This window comes from Alosa alosa, chromosome 5, assembly GCF_017589495.1.
Source record: "Alosa alosa isolate M-15738 ecotype Scorff River chromosome 5, AALO_Geno_1.1, whole genome shotgun sequence".
Taxonomy (NCBI): domain Eukaryota; kingdom Metazoa; phylum Chordata; class Actinopteri; order Clupeiformes; family Clupeidae; genus Alosa; species Alosa alosa.
In genome coordinates this window covers 16,044,768-16,068,820 of record NC_063193.1, presented here as the reverse complement: position 1 = coordinate 16,068,820, position 24,053 = coordinate 16,044,768, and the positions used below count along the sequence as shown (strand labels likewise).

The 24,053-nt window shown below is 40.6% G+C and overlaps 1 protein-coding gene across 1 annotated transcript in view; it reads right to left on the bottom strand.

Moving 5' to 3' along the window:
- The window catches only part of galnt9 (polypeptide N-acetylgalactosaminyltransferase 9), a 64,775-nt gene that overhangs the window by 27,863 nt on the left and 12,859 nt on the right, over window positions 1–24,053 (bottom strand). The window contains exons 2-5 of the mRNA XM_048244021.1: window positions 23,354–23,478; window positions 23,255–23,322; window positions 13,964–14,130; window positions 8,310–8,484 (exon numbers count right to left, since the gene is read on the bottom strand). Of these exons, the coding sequence (XP_048099978.1) occupies window positions 8,310–8,484; window positions 13,964–14,130; window positions 23,255–23,322; window positions 23,354–23,478 (535 nt within the window). The remainder of the gene's footprint in view (window positions 1–8,309; window positions 8,485–13,963; window positions 14,131–23,254; window positions 23,323–23,353; window positions 23,479–24,053) is intronic.

Sequence of the window (24,053 nt, the reverse complement as noted above, 5' to 3'; positions counted from 1 at the left end):
CCTTCACAAGTAGCGTGTATGCTCTCAAACCATTCAGTAACACTCCCACGATAAGTATACTTAGACAGTACACCGCAGATAAAGGCATATTTACTAAAAAAAAAGGTAGTAAAGAAACAGAAGCCACTCGTCCAAACAGGCGACTACAGCGGGCGCCTGCAACGTTAGCTCCCACTATAATCAATGGAACTAGCTACACCAGACTTGAGTGCACATTCAAAAAAAATAGACCAGTGTTCTAAAAACAATTTTTATGCTCTGTGAATGAAACACTTTCACTCTACGAATGGATTCCAGTGAAACTCGGCTGTAACCCTCGGTCCAGACATGGGAATAAAAACTAGAACCCTCCCAAGGCAGAATACCCATGTGCTTGTTTGGGTTGTTTGAACTTGTCTGTTTAGTCTTTTGGAGTGACGCGGTGGTATTTCCCCTCAAAAGCCTTTGCCTCCTTTTATTTTTTAATGAGTCCAACAGGAGACCAAGTTTGAATCTCTGCCAAAAATGTCTGATGATCTGTGATTAATTTGGCTAAGAGAACAACTTTTACAAATTAACCACTAGATAATTAGACAACACAGACATGATATTCATATGCTTCATATTTGTTTTTTCGCTTTAATGATGAAACTGTGATTCAAAGCAAGCAAAGAGATGTTTTCTCTAGTTTCTAACCTTCAAAAGACTCTACTGTCTCGTTCTGTCCTTGCGAGAGAAACACTTGGCTCCTCTGAGAATCAAGTGATCAAATGGGCAGAGAGTACGAAAAAACAAATGAAGCACTTTTTTACGATCAAACTCAGTGTCACAACAAGAGCTCAGTCTCAACAAATAATAAAAAAAAAAATGCAAACAAATAATTTACAAGACAGTAAAAACAGCATCTACAGTACAAAACATTGATTGGAGGTTTATGTATAGTACAATTCAGATGTATCTCACTTGCAGCTAAAATATGTGGAACCATATACAAGGGGGTTAGTCTCACTAATTCAGACCATACATGCAGCCCCAGCCTGATAGACACCAAATAATGTTGTGTATATTTATGGATTAAGGTGCCCCAGACACAAAGAAAACATGCCTCTCTCTCCTTATGTTACTATATGTGCAAGCAGAGGTACACTAGGGGCAGTTGTGGCCTACTGGTTAGCGCTTAGGACTTGTAACTGGAGGGTTGCCGGTTTGAAACCCCGACCAGTAGGCACGGCTGAAGTGCCCTTGAGCAAGGCACCTAACCCCTCACTGCTCCCTCCCCCGCTGTTGATGCAGGCAGCTCACTGCCGGATTAGTGTGTGCTTCACTTCACTGTGTGTACACTGTGTGCTGAGTGTGTTTCACTAATTCACAGATTGGGATAAATGCAGAGACCAAATTTCCCTCACTGGATCAAAAGAGTATACTTATACTTATACACCATGTACTGTATCACCATATCATTATGCTCCAGTATTCTGTCTCTTAAGATGCCCTATCTATTCATTATGTTGACCACCCCCAAATATGGCTGTGTCCATTTTGATGCAATTAGGACCATTTGTCCCATGACAGAATTACTTGATTCTGTATGAGAGCTCCTTTGAGAAGCATCCAAGGAGCGACTGGACTCGCACCTCTGCTGCCCTGGTCAGCCTGCTTCATTCAGCAGCTACAGTAAGAAACAGCCTGTTAGATTCTGCAGACTGCCTGTTTGAGACTTTTTCTTTGTATCTGCTCCTTTACCATCTACAATAAATCAGTTTATTGGTGATCCTGATTCATCCGTCAAGTCTTATTTGTATGCAATTTCAATCCAACAATTTGTACTGTGACCCGGATTTGAACCGGTGTTGCTGCTGAACTGCCACTTCTGCCAGTGAGGTTTATGTTTTTTTTTTACAGTTTGTCAGCAGGATTACCGTACACAAAATATACCAATATTCATGAAACTTGGTGGAGGGTTGTGGCATGAGTCAAGAGAGAAACGATTTAATTCTGGAGCAGATCCAGATCAAAGGGTAGATCCTGGATTCTATCTTCTGGATAGTTCCAGATAGCTATGATGTAATGTTTTGTTGTTCTGAATGAATTCATATTTGACCTGTGCTTTTTGAAGCTCACAACACATAAGGACATCAAACAGAGAAGATGAGAACCATACAAAAACTACTGGTGTGGCTAGTCACTGCTTTTCCCACCCATCTGCAGCCCTCACAGTTGTCAAGCTTTTTACATTTCAACATTATCTGGACAGAGTAGAGTATGCATTGATGCCAGCTAATATTGGTGTCTGGATATACCATGGCCATGTTAGGAACCCCTGATCAACGTGATTGGTTAGGCTGGAACAATGATTTCAAAGCAAACGCAAAGTATACACCCGTCACAATGCTAGACTTGGAAACATATCCCAATTGTGAGTCACCAGACTCTTTTCATGAAGTAAATAAGTCTGAATATCACCAGTGATATTTTTTATGAGGACTCTCTGCCTAATGTAAGTGGGTCAAAATGTTCAGATTCAGCTGAAAGCTAGACTAAAACTTCAATCATGAAGGCATCTCCATGCCCATATGGACCTGTAAAAGCAAAGGACTACCATCAAAGCACCATTTTATACAACAGAATTAATAAACTGTGATCTTCAGCTTCATATGCTTGACTTTACATGTCCTTTTTGAATTGTCTCTGTGACTGAAAAAGTGCTCTGTAAGATTAGATATCTAAAAGGCCAGTGAAATTCCACAAAGTTCATCCCATACATGAGTTTATTAGACAATTATGGCTCACTTTCATTTATTTCCCTTGGGAACTCCACAAATTAAAGAAAAGAATAACATCTGAAATAAAGCTGACGTGATTATGAAGGAAATCAAACAAGAATTAAGAACACAACTGGTAACGGTTTTACAGTTAGATGGGTTTCAAACAAGTGCCATCATTTGAGCTTTGGTGGCTCCTAACTGGAATATTACCTGTGTATGCAGTTCTGAGAGTACTCTCCTCCTGAAGCCATTTCCTGTTATCCTAGCACTGTAATGTTTCAACATCTGTCTAATACTTTAAATTGAAGGCTTAGGGCTCTCCTGAAGGAACATTATTTCTCTAGGCATAGACCTTTACCGTGCCTCTATTTCAGCATAGAGGTTTTTTTTGTACTCTGTATTGCATATCCAATCTTTACATGGTTGGGTGCTTTTATACAGCAAAATCATCTGATTCTTCATTAGTATGCTGTTTACTAAGGAATTGCTGACAGTGGCAAAAAACAGCAAAGGGACATGTGTATCAGTGCATACAGTCCATATGGACTAGTTACTGCATATATAAAACATATTAAAAAGGAATAATAGATGCATATGACCACAGGAGTCAGGAAACCACATCCTGATAAAGACCTAAAAGAACTTTCTGATCTGGTAAAGGCCACCATATCATTCAGATATTAGCTTTGAGCACTGTGTGTACACTTTTGTATCTACAGGGGTCTATCTAAAAAACAAACAAAAAAATACTACTACTACCAATAGTAACTACTACTGCTAATGATAATAATAAATGAAAAAACGTGTTTAAACATATACGGTATATATACTGTAGTCTATATGCCTATAATGTATACATACCTCGATTTGTTGCAAAAGTTGTTGGCCCTCTGGTTCTTACCCTGCACACTGATGATATAGGGTTGGGAAGTTATTATAAGGTAGAAAGGCAACCCTCTCTCTATCTGGAAATGTGCATTTCATTACACTCCACACTCTGCTGCCTTATCTCTCCTGTGTGCCTCTCCGAGCACCGAGGATCCATTAATCACGACTAACCTGAGTTTGCAACAGTGTATCATTCACAAAAAAAGAAAAAATAAATAAATAAATAATATCCTTTCCTCTGGAGCGCCCCTGTGAAGCTTCAATTCGAGATGTACGGATGGCTCATTAGAACCTCATTATATGTTTGTTCATTAACTGTATGCGTTTGGTTGAGAATAGGCCATGGCTGTGACTGATAAATTAGCCTGGGGAATAGTTTGCTATAGGATGGATGATTTTGTTTCCTGGCTTGTAATGGGACTGTCAGAGGGAAAAATAAGCACGCATTAACTGATATAGAAGGTAATAGAAGTATTAACTCGAGCTCTTCAGCTCCTGGTCAATCAAGTCAATAAAGAAAAGATTAAACAAGGATTAAGTGAAAGAAAAAAATCCTCAGGTGTTTCAATGCAGACGTTGTTAGTGAATGGATTACCTGCTTATAGATGGTGGAGGCTTCATGATCAATAGTACACCACTCGTAACACTCAGAGTGAAGCAGCTGCATTAAAATTGGAATGGGTGGCCAAACTTGTAAAAGCGCTGCTACATCATGTGCTTGAATCGAATGTTTACTTGCAACTGCACTCAACTGTGACAGTGAAAGAACATTCTGCTCTTGTGTGCGAACTCTAGGAGTGCAACTATTGTGCTGTAAAACAGGTAAGGCTTCTCTGCTCCAGTAGCTGTAACAAGGTCACTCCATATGAGGCTCTATCCATCTCACTTATCACCGGAAGTGCTGGCTGTATTACCGTTATATGATAAATGGGATGTATTTCTTAAGGCATGCACATATATCTGTAGTAGGGGTTGAATCTATAACTGTTAAGGCTTGGTTCCGTTTTTCTTCGCTGTGTATTAATTACATATTGACTATGTGGGATAATTTTTATATGTCTCTCATTGAATGTTTAGTATACCTTACATATATAGTGAAATCTGGTTACCATCCTCTGACTCTGACCCCTGTGTCATCTGAAACCCCTCTGTAAGAATGTTTTGACTTAGGAGTGCTAAGATAACCCCTGTGTCATCAAACTGATGGTGACCCTCAGGATGAGGGGTTGTAAACATTTCTTATCTCTGTTAAAAAAAACAGATGGTTAAATGATCACTGGTGGTTGACAACTTGTGATTTTCCGTGGGTGTGTGTTAAGGGTATAAGAGTTGGCTTCACCCACAGATGAGTGGGCTTGTTACTTTGAGGGTGGAATGTCCGCACACTTGCTCCATTAGGATTTTTTAATGACCAGTGTTACGTTTCGAGCTTACGCTCTTCATCAGAGTTGAATATCAGACAGACTGTCGCCATATTTAAACAAGTACAAAAGGTCACATGACCAATCCCACCAGCTTGAGCCATAAATACATAGATTTACAAAAAATATATATATATACAGATAATATCTACAAAATGCATGTACTTATAGAAAAACATTTATATATATATATATATATATATATATATATATATATATATATATATATATATATATATATATATATATATATATATATATATATATATATCAGGCCGCATTAGGCCATCATAATTATAAGTAAACATTATATTGGCGTCTATTCAGTCTACAGGTTACTCATCATACAATTATATGAAGGAGACTACATTCACATTTGTAAAATACAAGTATACAACCATATCCAGATAGCAGTTCACATAGTCGAGTCATGACACACCATCACACAGTCAGGTCAGTTACAGAAAGGGCCTAATACTGAAGTCTTCATTTAACCCTTTAGGTGACATTGTGTATACTGTACGTGTATGTATACTATATAAATGTTTTTCTATAAGTACATGCATTTTGTAGATATTATGTGTATATGTATATGTTTTTGTAAATCTATATATTTATGGATCAAGCCTATTGGTGGAGTTGGTCATGTGACCTTTTGTTCTTGTTTAAATATGGCGACAGTCTGTCTGATATTCAAGTCTGATAAAGAGCGTAAGCTCGAAACGTAACACTGGTGAATAGTCATTGACCTTTAAACACTGTTCGTTGCTACCCCCCTTAATGTACTGTTTGCGGTCAAATTTGACCGGACAGTTTTAACTGCTCTTATTTTAACATAAATTAAAAATGTATACTTTAGCAATAGTAATAATAATATTTTTTATATTTTTTAAGATTTGCCTCAATGGATGTTGGTATGGTAGTCAGGGCACCTACTCAACCATAGTGCTGGCATTCTGTAAAACTTTTCATGCACTTCACACAAACAGGTGCCCCTCGTACATCCTTCCATCCACTGTTCATCACAGACACAGGGTGCCTCACTAATGCATCGCCTTTTTTCATGGGGGGCCTCATACAGGGATCAACCTGACCTAAGGGTCCCTCAAACAGCACAAAACCTGCACTCTGATTGCTTTTTTATTTGTAGAGCACTTTATCATGTACTCAAACACTGAACATTGTAGGGTAAAAAAAAGGGAGGCAGGCAGGATTAAAAATAAAAAGAAAGTAGAATGAAATAATAAATTAGGAGGCTGATGGGAGCAAGTGTGCAGACATTCCACCCTCTTTTCATTTTATAGCCTAGCACTTTTTGTCCAGCACCTGCCTTTTCAATGGGCTTGTTATTTTGACATTTCATGTGGGTAACATGCTCCCGGCGTTGTGAATAAAGCTGAAGTCTCACACCAGTTGTCTTGGATTCATTTTGACCACAACTATACTGGTGAGAGAGTGAGAGTCGGAAATTTACCTGGATGTATTCATGAGACAAATGGTTTCCGATTATGATATTCACAGCAAAGGGTAAATTAAACATGCACTGCATTTGTCTGTAAAGGAGCATGGTTGCAGAGGAATATGCATGTATACAGTGCAAACACACACACACACACACACACACACACAAAATACACATACATACAGTACATACAAAGTATGAATATTATGTAATCCAAGGAGCTCTTGAGCAAGGCACCCTGCTGGTGTGCACATGTGGTTGATGCAATCAGAGAACACATCTGTTCTTCTGCAGGCACACAAAAGCTTACTTATGTAAAATGTATCATCCAGAGGCAGGAGGAAAGCCTCACACACACATACACACACACACACACACACACGCGCGCGCAAAAGAAACCACTACATGACGTAGCGAGGGGAACGTCTGAAATGGAAATTCAAAGGGTCACAAGTGGGAGGAGAGGACATCCATATTTGAAGACAAGCAGATTGCGAAACAGATGAGGAAGACTCCAGGACATCAGTCATCGTCACGGAGACGAGACACTACAGGTGATGGCAAACCCTCTCCATTGCCGCGCATAAACAGGTGGGCTTGGCTGATTTAGTCTCATTGTAAGTCCAAAGGGTGGCACACAGAGAGAGAGACAGAGAGCGAAGTGGGGAATCAGGGCCGACTGAATTCCCACCAGCAAACGAAGATAGATCCAATTCATGTATTATTAATTACATCAGACCTTTTTTTACAAACTAGGCCACCCTCCCCCGGCCGCAGCACCACTGCAAAGTTCAGTAACTTCTGTAGCTTTTTCTATGTGGGACGTACAGTACTCATATGAAATTGGCACTGACATTGATCAACAGCTGGTAAACAAACAAGTAGGCTAAAGTGAAAAAGTGACTTGTATTTAAAGTCAGAGTGAGGTTGAGAACATAGGGAATTTCTTTTATTGAGTTTCCTGACACTCCACTAAACTCTTAGCCCAGTATTCAATTAGCTTATCAGCACATTAGAATTCCATCACCGCAATATCCCACAGCTATTTAATTAACATTCTCACAAAACTCTCAGACTGTCAGATTGCCCCTCCAGTTTGTGATTGAATTTGCAATGTTTTATTCCGACCATTGGAGTTCAGAAAAGAAATTCAGCTGCTAATAGTTGGTCGTTAAATGTAGTTTAACAATTTGGTGTAGTATTAAAAATGGAAAATATTTCCACATGTGCTCTACATGCTCTAAATAACTTTCCACGAATATTCCTGATTTGTTAATTTCTGCAAACTGAAATACACAAATTTGGAAAAAGTTAGGTCAATCAACATCTCAAATTCATAGTTTCCATATGCACTTCCCCGCTTTCAGATGTAAATCCAGTAAATCCAAACCATCTGTATCTTGGTTGCACCCCAGAGTACCAAGTGTGTTAAAACGGCAAATGATTTCATTGAGAATGTAACATGACATTCAGTTTAATAAGTCATGCTACCCTTATTTTATACCCTTAAAACAAAGAAAGAAAGCTGTTAACCCAAATCGTACAAGACAGAACGAATAAGTACACACAGCCTGCTACAGCATGCTCTGATTCTCACATGCGATGCATGCGTTCAACCCTTCCGCTCAATCTATATATATTTACAGTTGGCAGGCAATGAAACGGGCTGCAGCTCTCTCTGTCAGGGGAGTAGCTTCATTTTTGTTTAACACAGTCAGAACAAGGTCGCCCTACCACACCGCTCTCTGCAATCACAGTCAATACCAGGTTAAATGAGTATGACCCTCGACTCACCAAACAGTGTTGAATTCCACGTGTGCGTCGAAGAAGCCCACAACGGGCGCGGTGGCAGCGTTCCATCCCTGGATCCTGGCGCGAATCAGGCCCTCACGCTTCGTGTTTCTCACAATCTTCACTAGGCCTGGGTAACGCTTGTTAACGTACTGGTCCAGATTGAACTTCAACTCCACTGAAGGAAGAACAGATATGTAGAAACATATGAATGAATGGCAGTTGTGAATGAGTGGCATTTTCCATGTTATATTATGTTAAACCCCCCTCCCTCCTTCCCCAAGAAAACAAAGTAGGCTATTTAAGTCTCCCCAGCAATGTAATTCCTTTTTTGGGGACTTGTCATTAGTGTGATGTGACCTTCAAATGGTCACTATTTTGGCTTCATGGTGAATTTCCAAATTTCATCCATCCACACAGACTGTGGTCACCATCAGCTGACTGGCCATGAGCAGTTATGGGCTCTGGCCCTCCGAGCACTATCCCCTCTCTCAGCAGTCAGGTGAAGCCTCCTGCGCCCGGTGCAGGATGAGCTGGGGGGAAGTAAACAAATGGCAGGCAAGGACATGCTTGGGGGAGATTGATGAGTGTTTGAGCTTCTCGCTGCAGGTTGCTGAGTGCTCTAGTTTCGGGCAGAGGAGAGTAATAAGGACACTTGCCGTGCACAGCTTCCTAAACGCTCCGATGCGCGAATCCCACTCTCACTCCTCACATAAATCAGCTCGGGAGAAATACACAACATAATTTATAACTTTGATGAAGATGTCACAGTAGAGGGAATTTGGACTGTGAGAGGGAGTGTGTGTGTGTGTGGGAATGTGTTTCTGTTCATGTCTGTGTGTTTTCAACAAATAAACACCCTTACAGTTCACAAATTGAAGCTACATTTATCTATCAGGATAAAAATGAGACCTGCTGCCTGCAATAAATGTGCTGAAATCAAACGTTATTGAACACCATCTGTCCCTGTAAACACTTTTTTAATGACCGCATACCGAAGGAAGCTGTACCGAACAATGAATCTGAACTAAGAAAAACTGCCGTCTTTCAGACATAATTGTGGCAATTTATGACTTCTAACATCTGTGCACATTACATTGTGGATTATGAAGATATTTCACATGCACGTGGTTTCAGATAGAGAAGCTAAGTCAGAAGTAAAGCGTATGCGTCTTCTTATTTCATCAAAATGGACGCTTTCAGCTTAATGCTCAAATCTGGTGCCACAGCTTGATGTGTGGCTCACAAGGCAATGCTTGTGGATGGATGATGCTGTGCTGCCCCCAAGGGTATGATAATAGATGGAAAATAATGCAAGCCAAGACAATAGCTGTTCACGCTTAGATTAATATGAATGTCCAAGGAATGAAGGATCTGTCGAGGCCCAATGCTCTCCTCATGTAAGAAAGATTGGATAATGGTACTCATCTTTTCTCTCAGTGAAAATCAAACAATGTTTGTTTATTTATGTTCTCTACACTAAAAAATTGAATTTCAGAAGGCTGTGTTCGGGGCCTCATTTGAGAAAAGGGTAATGAAAATTGAGTGGCTGTCTACATAATTCGGCATCAAATGAAACTGGAGAAAAAACCCTGAAAAATTAAAAATAAGGCTCAAGGCTCACACAGAACTGTTGTGTGCAGTGGTCTCAGTCTTAGGTGACAAGAGACATGACGGAGGGAGTGTGGTTGCTAAGTATGATTCATTATTCACAAGTAATCCTCAGTGTACCTCCAGGCACTTCACACACCACATGTTAAATGAGAAAGGACAAGCAGAACCACCGAGGAAAGGTCAAGTAGCCAGCCTTGCATGTTAATGGTTTAATGTCGCCCGAGCACAGCAACCGCGTCAGCAAAACATTAACACTGGAATCATTGTTACAGCAAACAAAACAAAACTGGTCAGAGAGCATGCTGGCGACACTATCACCAGCGTTACAATTTTGCCTCTCCGTTTGGTGTTAAATATGCTTCCCACTGCGCAGCTTCAGCTGAGATGGAGCTGGGATGAGGCGGATGCCACTGTTGACTTTGGCTTGGTCCCTTTTCAGGATGCCATTTATGCAGCTCCTGTGCAGGCCAGCCTGGGGGAAGATGGGACCTCAGTCCCTGCCAAGGGGATGCGGGGCCAAATGTCGGTTGGAATCTAGTACAGTGTGGAGCCTGTGAAAAAGACAGGCCTTTTGGATGCAAAACTGGCTGCCGTGCGAAAAGCAGGTGTTGCAGGAGGCAGACCAAACACAGTGAAACACAAAAGGAACAGACCCCGGCCTGATCGGAATGGAGCCCCAACACAATATACACAATGGTTCACCAGAGGACACGGGAACCATGAGGTTCTCTGGTGTTGTTGCTATTTCTGAACCCCTAACTGTGTTCAAGAGTACACCCCCAAGGGGGCTCATTTTGGTTTGCCATCGCTTCCTCCATCCCCTCTCTGGTGTTCCATATTCTCTATGCTCTCAATCACACACTGGTTCACGTGTACACAGAGACACACACACACACACACACACACAGAAATTGAATCAAAGGACTCTTGTGTATTTTAATTAATGTTGATGCTGAGGCATTCTACTCATTAAATTAAGGTTGCCTATGAATCATCCATGGACTTGCCTGGTTTAGCCTTGGTTTGCACAGGAGCACAATCTGCTGCAAGGTGCCAAGTTTTGTGGTGTATCATAAATCTGGGCATCCTTGGCTTTCTTAACAAACAATGGAAAATGTGGCTTTTGTTTGCTTTGCTTTTGTTCTTAGCAAATTAGTGTTCAGACAAAATTACTGAGACATATGTTCAAAAAAGTAGCATTAGTTTTTTGCCCAAAAATAGCTCAGGCAAAAACACAAATATTACATTACTTAAATGTTTTCACCTGTGTTTAAAAAAAAAAAAGAAAGTAAAACCTGCCATTACAAATGTGTGTTCTTTAATTAACTACAAAACATTGGCCTAGTAGGAATGAAAAGCTTCACAAAGGGAGGTTCCAGTAAGCAGGAGGTATGCTATTGCAGGAGAAGCATATTTGAGAAGAGATCCCTGGCCAGGCTCCTAAAATGCCTTGCAGTGATTGTGTGTAAATTCCCTGCAAATATATGGATTGAGCTCAGATTCAGTGCAAGCATTCCATTGTAGTCCATACTTGGAGAGGTGGTAAGGGATGAGGGAGGCTGACAACCATGGCGGACAAAAGCCACAATGATTTTCTGGGACTAAAGAATCTCAGTATGCCTGGCAGGCATCCATGCATTTTGGGTTGTTTGAAAAAGCAGTCAATGAGTGAAGATTGCATTTATCACAGCAATTTGAATGGTTTCAATAACTAGAATGTTATTTGAACTTTTTACTTTCATAAATTATATCAAACCTTGTCTGTAAGATATAATTTTTGGATAACATGCTGCTCATTGTAAAGAAGTTACAATGTTGCATTCAACAATATCTGACTTGTTTTATGGTTCTTTGAATGCTGAAATGGAGTTCCAACTGCTTTCATTATAGGCTAATTAGGATTAGGATAAGGCTTAGTAGCAGTCTCCGCCTTTATAAAAAGGCATTGCTTGGATGCAAAGTAAAGAAATATGGTAGATAAGATTATAGATGGTAGTGTCCTTCCAATGCCTTTGCCTCCACATATAGACTTTGCATTGGTAACAGAGCAAAACAGAGCTAGGAAGTTGGGCAGAGCAGGGACAAGAAAACCACAAGTTTACATTAAATATACATGTCACTTCAACGTCATTGTGTTATACAGGTTGAGGCATGTAGGCCTACTGAGAGTAGGCAGAATACGTTGCATCAATGCTAATATTTTTCAGATATACACAGAAGAGGTGTTAAATTCATAGTGAAATATAGTAGGGGATTTCCCACAGCGGCCAATTAACAATCGATCCAATTTGCCATCAAAAACAAAATCAATAACAAAACAGCCTTCGAGAACATTTCACTGGAGTTAATAAGCAGGTACCTTTCCTTCATATATATATATATTAAGTATATATACTCTTTTGATCCCGGGAGGGAAATTTGGTCTCATTTGGTCTCTGGTTGCATTTATCCCAATCCGTGAATTAGTGTAACACACTCAGCACACAGTGTACACACAGTGAGGTGAAGCACACACTAATCCCGGCGCAGTGAGCTGCCTGCATTACAACAGCGGCGCTCGGGGAGCAGTGAGGGGTTAGGTGCCTTGCCCAAGGGCACTTCAGCCATGCCTACTGGTCGGGGTTTGAACCGGCAACCCTCCGGTTACAAGTCCGAAGTGCTTACCAGTAGGCCACGGCTGCCCCAATCATCATAGTTTTGATGAATTAGGCCCACATTCAGAAGGCTCTACAGGGGTGTCTGGCATCCCAGATCCACCCCCCTCAACAATCATGATTTTTCAGTCATACTTCTTTGTTGCAGACAATCAACAATGAATTATAAGAGACTGATATACTGTATTGTGCATGCTCAGAAACACACCCATGATGGGAACAAAAGCATGGGTCATCTCAAAGCATAGCATAAATTACAACCCTGCTCCAAAATTCGAAAATTCCAAAATCAGCATAACTAGCATAAAAAACATGTGAAAACTTTTGGCATGAATTAAAGCTGATTGATCATCTCACTAAGCTAAATTATGAAATTGTTCTCAGCACCAATGTTTCAGTTAGTAAATGTACAGTAGGCCTACTGCAGTGGTGGTGGACAGATGACACAATCGCTGTGTAAACACCACCTGTTGAAGTAGGTTACCACAGTTGGCAAATGCTTGCTGGCAGTAACAGCTAGCAAAGGAGTAAGTTAGCCTATGGTTTGACCTTCATCATAGCCTCCCATGGAAATGAATTTAAGGATATGGACAGGCGTTCTCCAAAAAGCGGTAAAAGCGAACACAATGTGCTTTTGAATTCAGCATAAACATCAGCTGACCTAGAGGTAGGCCTAGGTTCATTGCCTTAACATTAGCGTTATGTTGCCTCACAGAAACAAACATGTTAACTTGGATGCTAAATCAGTAAGCTACTGTACCTTTAGCGTAGCCTACTGTATATTCAATATGAATCGATTGTGATGGTGTCTGATAAGGACCGCAGGCTTTCCATGAGGCTTTTTATGAAGCAGCTTTAGCTACAATAGCCTAAATCATATCTGGTATTTAAACTGAAGAGCAAGCTTGCACAGGTTTTTCAGCTGCAGAGACAAATTTCCATTTAGCCCTTGCCCTTACTGGAAGAGTGTCAAAACTGCAGTTTTTAAGGAATTCTTTGCAGTGTATGCAGTAGGCTATTTTGAAACTGAAATAACATTGTACTTAAGAAAAACTATTAATTGTAAATTGAATGTAACTAACTTAAATCAATACAGGAAAAAAAAACAATCAAAGCCCTATGTTCCCAGACCCTAGCCCTAACCTAATCCTAACTCTAACCCTAATTGGCTAACATTGGCTACGTAACTTAATGTTTGAATTCGTTTCTGTTTAATAGACATGTTGCAAATGTCAATGGGAGTCACTCCCAGAATTCTAGGGCCCTCTTATTTTACAAGTCAGAAACGTTTACTGTAATTAAGAGGAAGAATAATTTCAAAGGGCTCATTCGTGTTTAAAAAAGTAGACTGAACTTAAATTAAATGAAATGTATATTCATCATCCTTACCGCTGTCGCTGTTGTCATCGACCAAAATGATTTCTTTGAGGAGATGAGCTGGTGTATGGTTAACTACGCTGTGGACAGACCGTAGGATGACTGACAACGCCTCGTTCACAAAAATGAACACCACAGAAATCTGAGGAAGATCATCTGGGTAGCTCAGGGGCTTGCATCTACAAAAAAGGAACAGAAGTACAAAAATCAATACATGTCTCTAGTTTACTCATCAGAAACATTCACAATAAAAGATGTAGGCACACAGAAGGATCTGTCTGATTCAAATCAGTTTGAGGTTTTTGCCATTCAGAATTGATCCAAACACCATACACACTTTTCAGACTCAAGTCGGACAATAATGCATCCTAGACTAGACTCTGGCATAGGTTCTCCAGGTACTGCTAGCATAAAGGGTCACTCTGATACTCTAATTACAGTGAATGTGGTGAGTTACAGAGGAAGGACAATGTACGGGGATCAAAGGACATTAAGCACATCCCTGTAGCACAGCATCTGCTCAAAAATGGAAACACTCTGTTAGCACTCTTAACTGTAGCTCCCTCAATACAGTGCCATGGTAACCAAACCAAAGTATCAGCCAGTGATTATTGAAAGGCCCCGTTGTACGGCATGAAAGCCAACCCAGATACAGCACAGTGAATAACAAAGCACTTCTATTCTTCTATTGTATTCTTAAAGAATGATATAGCTCTCAGTTGAGCTAGGTCTCCATTGGCCAGGTCAGTTGAGCTAGGTCTCCATAGCTCCCATCCTGCCCAGAAAATATTGAGCTCCTGTCACATTCGCCTGATTCTTATGGTAACTGTGAGCACTTGATCAGCATCTCTTTTTAAAGTCCCCCTCCCTGTTACTCAGAGAGTGGTCCAGCAGTGATCCCCTTCAGCTTTCTGTGCATTCATTCTGAAATCACTGGGGATTATGTGATTCAGCATTCGATGGTATATCCTGTGATCATACCATTCAAGAGTGACATTTTAAGGACAGAGATTTGGTTTTATTTGAAGAACTGGCTGAGGGATGAGCAGAAATAATAGAGAAAAATATTTTTAACAAGTAGTAACCCTGCAGGGCAGTCAACCAATTGGTTCTTGCCAACACATATGCGTTAAAATGGAAGCATTTTGTAGCAATGCTGCAAACCACTTTGAGAGGAAAATGTCATGTGAGCTAAACAAGAAAGAGACTTTAGTTTCATATAATCAGTCTTATTATTTTGAAGTTATCAAATGAGCTCTTTGACCATTATATCTGTTTTGAAAATATGTTTTATGTATTTCTTTATTTTACCCAATTCCATGCTTAATATTCACCCAATATCAGATCTGAATGGATAAAAGCCATGTAGAACTCCACATTTTTGGTTATGATAATGTAATCTTAATTAAATTATATGGTCAGAGATTATGTACTCCCACAGCATGAAGCTATGTGTATGTGTTTAAAAACATTCTGCAAAAATGTATTGCCATTAAAAAATGTACTCATCTGTCTCCAGACAACAACTTGAAGTCTGAAGAGGTTGCCTTCATAGCACCAAATAAAAAAATACAACAGACACTTTTCTCATTTCCTCATGATAGGGAATGTCCTGAGTTGCATAAAGGTTGTCCTAACAGCTTTGAATGACATATATGGGTCACGCCACAGCTGAGTAGAGCCACAGTTGCATGATCTGCACTGTGCCCAAGCATTCAGGTTACTGTAGTCTTTGTGAATGTGCAGAACATGGTTCATGCATTTAAATGAATTGAGATAAAAGGAGATCATTGCATTAACAAGCACAGAACACGTTAGCCTACTTACTGACCTATCTTGCACTTTAACGCAATTGACTTCGCACAAATCGCTTTGTGGGCGGATCTTGGGCGCTGTCTCTATTTTACCAGCAGAACTGACTGTTGCGCCCGACGCAAATCTAAAATGGGGTGGTCTGTAGCAGCTACATTATTCATGGGTGTGGTTTGGGCGTAACGTGCAATAAACCAATCAGAGCGTCATCTCACATTCCCTTTAACAACAGGCACGCTTGTTCCATAGCGGACTGCTATTATGATGGAGGATTTGCCAGGTGCAACCATGAACGGTGCAGTGCTATAGTCAGTTGTGAACAGTTTGCTATTGATTTTTCCTTTTGACAAAATGTAATACTTTCTGATGTTTTGGGATCACTTTCACTGAATCACGAGCTTATGAATGCATGGTGATATTTTTGCAATGTAATCTAACATTACCTCACTATAGACAATGCAGATCTGTCAGATAAGCTCTCCTCTTATTTTTGGGTTAAATGGAATCGGCATGCAGTTCGTCTCATTAAGTCCTCTAATATTTCCTAATTTATGTCATCAACACATCCGTGATTCGTGGAAATGTGTTCACAACACAGGCGCCCAAGCAAGCGCTCCTGCAGGTGTAAGCTACGGCTGTACCTTACCAACAGGCAACTAGAAACACTTTCCAAGTTGACCTAACTTTCCAACTCTACACAGTATCCCATTAACTGCATGACAGTGGGCTATTTACAATATTTATTTTATGTAAAGTAGAGTTTGTAAACACGTTATCATCAACTTAATGCACGCACAACTTTTGTTTGAGCAGGAGAGAGAATAACAATGCTGGTTGCTGGTTAACAGCACATAATAAGCTTATTTGAGCGAATTCACAAACTCAAGACTTCAAGGCCATCGTGGATATAAAACGTTTTTTGAAAACAACGAAAGGATGGAGGGAACATAGCAAAGTTTTGGAGTTATTTCAGATGGGCTACAAGGTAGGCAAATTTGTGGAGCTTGTCAAAACCTTAGCGCAGCTGGAGTAATGCTTATACTGTAGGCTGATGTTAAAGCGCTCACGATGTCTAAAGCCATACACAACGGTAAATTGGAACAAAACTAAAGGTAACTTTAGCCTTTATAGGGCTGTATAAAGTTGTCCAAATTAATAGGTCGTAATTAGGCGTTGTTGATGTAAAGATATTGCATGTAGATGTACTATATAGGCTACTAAATTTTTAGTTGACCAATGCACGAACAAAGCCGGGAAACGGACAGATATTATCAAGGCTTTGATGTTTTCATCTGTGCACAGGGTGTCTGTAGATCGGTGTGCATAGCATTCATTTGCAGGCCTGTGGCCATGCATGCGCCCTTAAAATAGCATCTGAATTTGCGCCACTGACTTAGACCAGGAGGTTCCTGGTCTGTGGCGGAATTGTTTTCTGAAACTGCACACAGGAACACGCCCCCTCTTTTCGCTGAAACGCCCCCGTGGGCGCACATGTACCTGTGGAGGGAAAATTCCAATATGCGCTGACTGCAAAATAGGAAAGACAAAAGCGCGAGTATCCAAATCAATTGCGCTGGTGTGCAAAATAGGAAAGACAAAAGCGCGAGTATCCAAATCAATTGCGCTGGTGTGCAAAATAGGAAAGACAAAAGCGCGAGTATCCAAATCAGTTGCGCTGGTGTGCAAAATAGAGCCCCTAATGTTTTCCTTTCACTCTCATAAATCAATTATGCTCTGCAGTCTGCACATTCACAAAGACTACAATAACTTGAATGTCAAATGATTCATGCCTGGATATTTCCATGTAATGTAAATTCCCTATCTACATATGGATTAAGAGACTACAGACCTATAGATCTTTCTTGTATCGCTAACCGCGAAACCTAAACGAATGAAGTTGTCTAGTAGATTTCTGCACTTTAGGTCAAAACAGAATATTTTTGACTAATACATTTTGAAGTACTGACTACTGTGTTTTGTCAAACACATAAATTCTAAAAACGCATTCATCATGGAACCCCCACCCCCCCATCCTGACTTGCTCATCTGGTGGTGCGACAGCCATGTCTGGCCCTCGCCCAAGCTTTCGAGCCGTGTGAAGTCACACAGCTGAGTTCAGGTGTTACATCTGAACAGGCGAGACTCACTGAGTCACCATCGCCAGGCCCCTGTGGCTTCGCCAGGCAAACTGAAGTGCACCAGATGGGTCCCAGCAGGCTGCGACAGACGTGCCCACAACCAACCAACTCAGGCTTGTGGACATTGTGCAGTCAGCATTTAAGACTGATGACGTTGCCGCTACCCGGGGCATGCGAGTTTGGCCCATGTCAACCAGTGCTCACTTCAGTGCAATGACAGGCAAGAGAGAAATATGCTGTTGTGCAGGGTAGGATATGGAAATCAAAAACTGACAAATTTCATTGTTCACTGAGCAGGTTATGAGAATATGGCTGAAACCACAGTATCTGTTTATCTGTTTCAAAGAAGTGTGGAGAAATAACAGTGACCACAAGCATGGCAGATCTATTCATTTTAAAGGGCTTGATGTACAGTAGCATACAAATTTATATCATATTAATGAAATGTATAGGGCAACTATCAAATCAGCAAGTTTTTAAACAGCCAGTCGATCTGCTTCAGCTTTTTAAAACATGAAAGAGAAAATATTCTACAAATCTACTGTATTGACACAAGTGAACAAAAATATAATCTTTCAGTAACACTTTACTTGAAGGTATCTACATATGAGTGACATGACACTGTCATAACCCTAACACTAACCCTATCTTGGCTTCTGTCAAAGAATGACACTTTGACAGAAGCTTTATGTCATAAACGTTTATGACTTGTTTATAATGTTTATGACACGTTCATGACAGTGTTATGTCACTCTTATGTAGATACCTTCAAGTAAAGTGAAACAAATCTTTCTTCAAATACTGAACTTCAATTTTACATCTGGTCATTTATTTACATGCTTCTCCAATTCCTTTCAGCTGTTGACCTTCAAAGAGCACAAACACTAAAGGTACAGAGATGCTTGACTGTGTGTATCATGCGATTTCAGCTTCAATTTCACGCAAGACTCTGTTTAAGCAAGAGGGCGGGTTGTGTGTGTGTGAACACTGTTTGTTCAAAGCCAGACTGCTAATGGGATGTGCCCTCTCACTTCAGTGGAATTGTCTCATTGGTCAAACTCAGCCGCTAGATTTTTTAAAGTGATATCGCTGCTCCATTGCCCTAGTTACTGAATCCAATTTAGGCCATCGCTCACCCTTAAATTTGTACCTGTCTGCTGGTCTGGGAAGCCTTGTAAGGTGGTAAGGGAATGAGCGATTGGTTCATCTGTTGGTAATGGAACTAAGCTCACTTCAGAGTTATAATAATTTGACCTGGAACAAGCGCTGACAGAAGCAGACCACCTGATTAAGACTTATTCTTATCACACTGCGCTCTCCTGGTGGTGTATGATGTTGGCTCCTCCCGTACTTGGCTCCATGATTCATCATGAAATTTCCCATTAACCTTGCTGGCCTTGCAAGCATGCGATGCAGGAAATGGGATCAAAACTATCTGATAGCGAACCTTATCCTACAAACACAAGCGACTGCCTTGTCATTATTCTCAAAGCACTGAAGATTTTCTTTTGTGTGTGTGTGTGTGTGTGTGTGTATGTGTGTATGTGTGTGTGATTAAAGATGGAGCAGTGTTTGTAGAGTGCTGCAGCCCCAAATGTCACCTTGCACACTTCAGGAAGCATCAAAGCCGTAGATGAGGATTCCTCTTGATTGATTCGTTAAAACCAAGGCCTCTGATTTATACGCCTCACTCGTGGGCAGTGGTGGAGCAACAGCAAAGTTCTTTTTCTCCAAAAATGTTAACAAAACATGCTGAGGAACAAAAAGACACTGCTGTTTCCAAGCAGTACTGTGACTTTGTGACTGGATGGCAGCATTGGGAAGTTAAATCAAAAGAATTGCACTGCCCTTGGATAGTCAGCTCCTGACGTGGATAAACAACTGACAGGCTTCATTACATTTTCATACACAAAAGGGGATCTATAAATACCTTGAGCAGAGGACGACTGCATAAATCAGGTGTTCTATATCTTTCATTGCATACAGTGTTAGGGGACACGGGTATCTCTAAATCAACAATGATGTGGCAATTTGTATTGAGATAACAGCTTGCCTGGTCCTCGCTGTCACAATACTTCTACAGTGCTACTAGTCTTTTAAGAAGGTTCCTTTGTCATTTGTCTTGAATTAATCTGAGACCTCGTTAAGTCAATGACTCCTATGCTTTGAGGCACCAATGAAATGTGCACCTGTCTTCAGTGAGAGAGATGTAGATATACTTGTTTGCTGTGAATGAGAAGTAGATCTGTGGATTGGGACCGAGTTCCTGTGGGACGCGGGGGAGCTCACAAAGGGACAATTTTTTGGCTTACACAGGTGGAAACCGACGGGTAGGATGGAGTTGAGAGACAAATGTGTGAGAGAAAAGATTGTCCGTAATAAAGTAAACATGAACAAGTAGTGTGCAAGTACAAATCTGCTGGAAGGGAATGATTATGAGGGAGTAGGGGGAGATAATAGAATAGACAGACATGGTCAACGGATTTGAGAAGCTTTAAAGAATCACAACATTATATTGTAAAAAGTACATTTCTCCTCTCCAAATTGAGTTTCTATCCTAAAGTGGTTCATTGTAATGCAGCATCTGAGCCAGGTGAGGTCAGACGTGAGTGTAATGCAGGTTAGTCATTTTTGCATGCAGTTTTCAGATTCTTTAACAAATAAGTGTAGATTGAATGAGTAGATCAGTCAGACAATGTAGCAAGAAACAAATAGACTGCTGCAGATTCCGGACATGTAGCTAAGGTCACAGCTCTCCACTGTGCCTACTGTCCTATGGTTTACTCGTTTGTGGCCAAACGAGTGCCACGTCAGAGAAGACGTCATGTTGAGTTTACCTCAGAAATCTGACTATCGCTGTTCCATTGTTTACTGTTCTGACCACTCAGTAGGTCTAATAAGAAATCAGGCAGGAAGTCCCGAACAACTCATTCTCTAATGCTTGGCTCACATGTAGGCTACTTAAGAGAATTCATGTAACAGCATGGTGTCCATGGCTGCATTATATTACACAATGCAGTCTACTTGTCACCTTTAAATGACAATTGGAAACCGGAAAAAAGAAATAACAAAAACAGCTACAACATAATCAAAATCAAATATAGCAATTTATGTTTAATTAAGTTTAATGGGTATTAACTGATAGTGGCTGTTTAAAATGATATCACACATTCCCAACCATCACAAGATACACAAACATGAGGTGGCCACTAATTAGTGTGAGGGTCTTTGTGACAGTTGGTTCTTTCAAAGCATTAGCCTATACCTCTCAGAAGGACAGGGTAGCTACCAGCCCTTTTAAGACACTGTCACAGGTGTATGGATCAAAAGGGAAACACACATGGGCCCGTTGCTACATGAAGCCTCATTAGTCTCTCTCTTGGAGTCTGGGATGGAGCAACATGCAGCCACATTCAACTGAGGAGGTGACCAGCAAGAACACTATCAACAACTAATGACCATATGGTGTGTATCCAGTGAGGTCCATTCTAGGACAAAGAAGGCAATTCTGAAGAAAGAGTATGTTGTATATTGTTACCACCAATAGGTAATTGGTGGTTTGGAAATTCAGTGTGGTTTGTCTGTCTGTCTGTCTGTCTGTCTGTCTGCCTGTCCACTCATCTGCCCATCTGTCTGTCAGCAGGATTATGCAAAAACTAGCTGTCCAATGTCCATGGAATATGCTGGAAAGGTGTAGCATGTACAGTAGCAAGGTCAAAGGATGAAGCCATAACATAATTGTAGCCATTTAGTTTTGCTTTTGTTACTGTTATGGCATTCATGCCTGATCTACCCTCTAGTCACTCTGTGCTGTGTGTGTTTCACTAATTCATTCACAGATTGGGATAAATGCAGAGACCAAATTTCCCTCACGGGATCAAAAGAGTATATATACTTATACTTATACTTATATAGTATTCAAAGAAAGAAAATGCAATTCTTTATGAACCGGCTCTTCCAAAACAGTGGCTTTGGAGTTCATGAAATAGCATGTTGGTGCCCTCATGACATGGAATTAATGAGTTACTGCAACAGTGTAGCATTTTCATATCAAACTGCTTGCCTAAAGCCAAAGTACATGATTATTATTGGGCAGTGTTCATGTCAACATACAAAAAGCCAATTACACAACGACAAGTTCAACTTGCATAGACCAGAGTTAAATATAATTGTCATAATTCTCCAATTGCAATGTTTGTGTCTTTATTGATATTCAGTAGATAACCCCAAAATGTCAATAACCCATTACAGCATGATGCCTGCATGTCTGGGCATACTCATAAACATTCTGTGAATGCCACTGATTGAATTTGCAGACGTCTGAACTACTGTTATTTGGTTTGTGACATGATCAGAGAAAGTGAAAATTTACATCAGAGAAAAATAATTAGTAGCACATATTTGTTCATGAGAGCATGACTAATTGTATCCATCTGAATTCAGAGGATGAACATGACTATCAAAGCATACACATGCTCACAATCACACAATGCTCACAAGGCTCACAAGAAATCTCTACACCTAAAAAAGCTCACTCTGATCTGATATAGGAACCAAACAGAGAGCCTTATTTGGGCAGAGGCCTGCATTATTAACAGCATGAATTCATTTGGTGAGTAGAAAATGCAAATGGTTTGCATGTTTCAATAGCCCACCTCATACATACCGTCAATACTTTGCACCCCCCCATTTCCACAAGTGGTTTCCCTTCTGTGCTGCTGGTATTAATTACTTGGACTCTTTGTCCAAGCTCGTCTGGCTTCCTCCTCCGACCCGGCACCAGACACCACAGACTCAACAGCTGCACAAAAGCCAGGCAGGACCAGAGAAACTGTTTCCGTCACAAAAGAAGCAACGGAAATCTTGCTGTCTGAACACCTCCTCCTCTCTATGCCTACTTTGACACTGAGGTTTTTTTTGTTCGTCATCGCAGCGTGATATAAATGCCACTGGCAGCCCTCATTATTCCCTCTCACTCATTGTATCTGGGCTTTAGCCCCCAGTCTAAATTTAAAATCCATTAAAGAGGAACATTAATATTCTGGCAAAGTCGCCAACTTCTTTCATAAAAAAATACTTCTTTTACTGGACTCTTGTTGCATTATTAAAGCCTCTAACTAGCCTGCTCTCAGAACAGTCGTGGGACAGCAGCAGTTTATATTTCTGTTTCAGTTTATATTTGATCCAATCTCTTCCTGTCACAATGATTCCATGCAAAGGGCACTTTTGCTGTACGAGTTCTCTGTAAACCAGGCCATCCTTAAAAATATTTTTGTTTGCAGTAACAGCCAAAACAATTAAAATAGATGAAGTTCTCTGTAAACCATTGGTGCTTTAGACGCTAGAAACTCACTTTTTTGGCCTGTAGTCTGGGATGGATCTGTCCAGGGAGATGCGGTCGCTGAGCTGGGCGTTGTAGCCGTCGTTCTATTAAGTTTCGTTAAATAAATATAAATAGCTCCAACAGGTTGAAGCTTCCCAACTCCATCTCTCGACTGTCCTCCCCCAGCGTGGCTGCTGCGCCTCCCTGTCCCAGGCCTCCCGGCCCCTCCACCAGCCCCATGGGTTTGGCCAGACCTGCAGCGGACACACAGACAACCAGGGAAACGTCAGAGGAGAGCCTGGGCAGTCACTCAGACCCACATACAAAAATCAGCATTAAACCACTGCCTCAAACTAATAAACTGCCTAAATGATGGGGGAGGGCGCTCTGGTGCTTTTGTTGTCATGTTAGGTATTTAATATATGTCGGGGCGATGCAGGTTATTATGTGTATTTAATATATGTTAGATATCTGGAATATCTTGAATTTATTAAGATTCCTTTGATGTCCAAGCCAGGTTTACATATAAAAAGGGTTTTTGGAGCCTTGAACTCGCAAAGGTACACCAACAGCAGTACAATTATTTTCAGCAGAACATTGGCACTCATGTGCTAATTGGCGTTGTATTGAATTAACAATAATGAAACTAAAATTATAGGAAGCGCTAGCCTGCTTGCCAACAAGCCTTGTAAAATATAACCAGTGTACTGTATGTATGCTATATGCTATATGTCAGTAACAGCAAATATAATACAAGATAAAGTACTTTACAACAAGCTTATCTATTACAAACATTCATCCAACACTACTTGTATTACATTTTTTGGTA